This window comes from Trachemys scripta, chromosome 12 (genome assembly GCF_013100865.1).
Source record: "Trachemys scripta elegans isolate TJP31775 chromosome 12, CAS_Tse_1.0, whole genome shotgun sequence".
NCBI classification, from domain to species: domain Eukaryota; kingdom Metazoa; phylum Chordata; order Testudines; family Emydidae; genus Trachemys; species Trachemys scripta.
The window spans coordinates 596392-600775 of record NC_048309.1 but is presented as its reverse complement, the minus strand read 5'-3'; the positions used below and the strand labels follow the sequence as shown (position 1 = coordinate 600775).

The 4384-nt window shown below is 62.8% G+C and overlaps 1 protein-coding gene across 2 annotated transcripts in view; it reads left to right on the top strand.

The window, feature by feature from the left end:
* The window catches only part of CD40 (CD40 molecule), a 12675-nt gene extending 11411 nt beyond the window's left edge, over positions 1 to 1264 (top strand). The window contains exons 8-9 of one of the 2 annotated variants that reach the window (XM_034787907.1): positions 30 to 55; positions 603 to 1264. In XM_034787907.1, the coding sequence (XP_034643798.1) occupies positions 30 to 55; positions 603 to 779 (203 nt within the window). In that variant the 3' untranslated portion in view covers positions 780 to 1264. Of the gene's footprint in view, positions 1 to 29; positions 455 to 602 lie in introns of those variants that run through there. The other variant, XM_034787905.1, reaches the window with a different exon arrangement.
* The last annotated feature ends 3120 nt before the right edge of the window (positions 1265 to 4384 follow it).

Sequence of the window (4384 nt, the reverse complement as noted above, 5' to 3'; positions counted from 1 at the left end):
GAGTCTCACTCTCCCCATTCCCTGTCTAGGTCTCCAGCAGCATAGACTGAAGCAGGTACGTCACCCTGCGCCGCCTACACTCCCCGGGGCAGGAAAACAGCTGCCATGCACCCGAGCAGTCAGGGACCTGGCCCCAAGCAGGGGGTTCCCCCTCCCGGCCCACAGGGACAGGCTGCACCCGGCGCACCGGGCCCTGGGTCACTTCTGCTGCCCGCTGGGGTGGGAGGGGCAGGGACGGGCCAGAGGGGAGGACAGAGCAAGTGGAGAGCGAGATGCCCTGGGGTGGGAACCAGCCTGGGCCCTGTCCCCATGGGGCAAAAGGGGTGTTGTTCCAAACCCTGCCCCGAGGGGACACCGCCCTGCGGTGGGGTGAGGGCAGTGGGGCCTTCCCGGGGGCTGGGGCAGCGTCCGAGCGTCTCCCCTGGAGATGGGGGAGAGGGAGTTGTGCTGGTAGAGGGCAGGCCCTGGTTATCCCGCAGCAGCCCAGCAGGGGGCAGCAGGAGCCCAGGAGAGGCGTGGGTCTCCACCAGCCCCACACTGTGCCAGCTCGAGGGGCTGCGGCAGGACCCTCCCCCCCACCTCACCTTCCCCCCACCTGGCAGGGCCCGGAGCGGCTGGATCCCGTGGTGCTGGCACAGCGCCAGCCGCCAGTCGTGGTGGTGTGCGAGGAGCATGACGAGCGCCAAGACTTCCCTGTCCAGGAGACCCTGCTGGGGCGCCAGCCTGTAGCACAGGAGGACGGCAAGGAGAGCCGCATCTCGGAGCAGGAGAGGCTGTGAAGCCCTGTCGTGGGGAGCATCTGCCTTGCCCAGCACACAGCCAGGGCTGGCCTCCTCCGCCTGGCACACAGCAGGGCCCAGCCCAGGGGGCTGTGCCATGGGGCAACCCAGCGCCCTCCTCCCCTCCCTGGCTCGGCCCCGGGCAGGGGGCAGTGAGACGGGGCCCAGCACACCCAGGAGCAGAGCATTCAGGGGCGTGTACAGAGAGCGGGGTGGAGCAGGGGCTCTCACCCATTCCCGACTCCTGTACCCTTCAGGGGGCTGATTTGTCTTGTATACCCCCAAGTTTCACCTCACATAAAAATGACCTGCTTGCAAAATCAGACCTAGAAACCCAAAAGCGTCACAGCGCACTAGTACTGCACAACGGCTGACTTTCTCCGGGTGACCATATCGTTCTAAAAGAGAGCGACTGGGATATGAATATTGTACTTACATTTCAGTGTATATAGAGAGAGCTCTATAAACAAGTCATTGTTACTGTGCCATTTTAGTTTGTTCTGACTTCGCTAGTGCTGTTTATGTAGCCTGTTGTAAAACTAGGCAAATATCTCAATGAGTTGACATACCCCTGGCAGTCTCTGTGTACGTAACCCCTTGGGTACGTGTCCCCTGGTGGAGAACCCCTGGTGTAGGGGATGCCGCTGTGGGCAGTGGCGGGGCAGCACCCCCTGCCCCAGCACGGTGCACTGCTCACAGCTGTTGATTCTTCCATCCCCCTGTGAATACAGCCTTTGCACGCCGATTCTGTGCTTACATCCTTCCTGCCTTGCTGCGTACGAGGGGCTTTCACTGAGCTCAATGAGGGGCCAGGGCCCGGCATGCACCAAAGGGGGGTGAGACAGGAGCTTGGCAGGGATGGCGGAGAGGGGGCTCACTCCACCCCTCTCAGTGCATCCCCCCCATGCCTGACACCTGCCTCTGTTCCAGCAGCACTCGCTTTAGTTAAAGCCAGTCTCATGGCCCCACACATGCACCCCCCCACCTGTGTGCACACACTTCCCCCCCCCTTGCACATACACCTGTTGGTATACACGTGCTCACTCACCCCTATGCACGTGCACAATATACTGCCATGCACGTAAACACATGCAGACATGCGTGCAGATACTGGCATGCATGCACGCCAGGTGCTTGGCTCTCCACTGCTGCCCCCCAGCTGGGCTGAGCCCCCCTTCTCCACCCCCCGTGGAGCCAACCTTCAGAAGGAGCCGGTATATTTATGGCCGACAGGTTGACATTTCTGTGGTTATTGCTCCTCTCCTTCTCCTCACTCTGCTGTTCCCGTTACAATGGGAACAATTATGCTCAATTATTCTCCACCACACCGTTGACAAAAAGCTGGTATTTAAACGATAATTATCCTCACAGTGTGTGAGCACCGTGGCCCACTGCCGGCGTTAGGGTCTCCTTCAGTCTCTCCTTGGGAGTCTGCTCAGCCCATTAGCAGACCTGCTGCCCAGCTCGCGGAACCGGGGCCAGGAGCAGACTCAGAGCTCCACATTCCCCATGCCAGACATGAATGTGCCCTGCTATTCTCTGGATCCAGGCAGGATAGATTGGGGGCCTGCACCCCTCCCCTGAGACCCCCCCCCAGCTGAACAGAGCGACCCTCACGGCGTTCAGCCCCTGCTTCATGCCCCTCCTGCCCCTGGGGCCCTGGCCGGTTTGAGGCCACTCCTGGAGTTGCTCAGCAGGAGACAGGACTTGCAGGGTCTGGCCTGCCGAGCACTGGAGCAAAGTCCAGTGTGGCCCTGCCAGGAGCAGCAGCTGCCCCAGGAGTGACAGATGCCCAACGGGCAGCAGAATATGTCGGGAGGAGGCACTAGGTGAGAGGGGCCTGGGCACGGGGCTGGGGGCTGGCAGGAGCCTGCGTCCGAGCCCAGCTCTGGGAACTAGACCCACTGCAGGAAGGAAGCTCTCCAGCAGTGTGCCACGCTCCCCCGGCTCTCCCACCCACGCCCCCATTCCCCAGAGCCATACAGGGCATTACTGGCTGCCCCCCCAGCTCCAGCTGCTGGGGAGCTGCCCCCAGACTGTCCCTGCATGGCAGGGCGGGGCAGGGCCCAGGGTGTGGGGCTGGATCGGGGAGGTGATGTGCTCCCCAGGGCCAGCTTTATGACCCGCGGGGCCCGATTCCAATACCCGGCGGCAGTCTGGGGCTTCAGCAGCACTTTGCAGTGGGGGATCCGCTCCGGGTCTTCCGCGACACCGAAGGACCCCCCTGCCAAAGACCCCCAGAGCGAGGCCCGATTCCGGGGAATCGGGTGAATCGGCTTAAAGCCGGCCCTGGTGCTCCCCCTCATTTGCAGGGTGTGTTTAGAAAAGCCGAGTCTGGAGGTGACGCAGGCCGGCCCCGCGGGGGAGATGGGGTGCCAGGGCCGGGCTGGTGGCTGTGCCTTTGGTGGGGGGGGGGGAGGAGAGAGAAATTGCCCCAGCTGGCCGTTGCCAGAAGAGACCTGTGGCTCCTGCCAAGCGTGGGCTGCAAGGAGGAGCCCGTGCAGCTGGGCCGGTGCCCTGCTTACAGCTGCCTGCCTGCGGGGAGCGCATGGCCCGACTGAGGGCGCTGCAGGCAGAGCCCGAGGCGCCCGGTGCTCAGCCGAGGCCCTGCGCCAGAAGGCTTCTAATGGAGTCCCGTCTCCCCGCCTCCCTGGCTGGAGGCCCAAGTTAGCGGGGAAATGGCCGGAGCACGTAACCTGGCCGTGCCCGAGCGTGCACAATATGAGAGGCCATAAATCACAGCACCAGAAGCAGCTGGAACATAGAATGACTTGGACGGTAAAGGCAGCGGCACGTTATTTAATGCCCCTCTTAAAACCTAATGTGAGGTGTAATAAGGGAGATAAAAGCCTGTTGGCAGCTTTCCTGGTTTAAAGGGGTAACCCATAGCCTGCTCTCCACACGCCTCCCCCAGGCCAGGAGCCCAGTGCCAGGGGGGACACAGGGCTGCCCTCAGGGGCACGCTGCCCAGCTGGGGTCTCACCTGGGGCAAGGCAGCAGGCAGGATCCAGCCAGGGGGTTGGGCAGCAGGCACAAACATGGCTTGGACTCAGGGAGGAAAATGACAAATTCAACACTGCCCCAAGAACAGGCCTTCGCCCCTCTGTCTCTGTCCCCTGCGGAGCCCCCCCCTTCTAACACAGCCAGCCACACCCCTCGCCGCTGACTGCTGGTCCCACCCTGCTGCCAGGCCCGTGCCCTCGGGCGAGTCTCTGCCCCTCAGCGGTCACTGTCTTGGCCTATGACAGGGAAGGATGTTCTCCAGCTGGGAGCTTGCCCCAGGCTGGGATGGCGAATTAGTAGCAATGCACATTAGTAGCAACACCCAGTCTGGGTGCCACAGGCGAACTCCCTGCCTGGCCCCTGGCCCTGGAATTGACACCTGGGCCCCCCTTGTCCACTGCAGCCAGCTGGGTGTCTGCGCTCCTGGCTCTGCCAGCACCTCGGTGCGCACTAAGGGGAGCATCACCCAGACCCTGCTGGCACAAGCCTGTGGGTGTGATGGGCCATGTGGCCTCGAGGAGGGCGTGGCTAGAGGAGGGCAGCCAATCCGGCGATCTGGCGTTACTCAAAAGGACAGGCAGCAGGCATTCGCTTTCCATCCC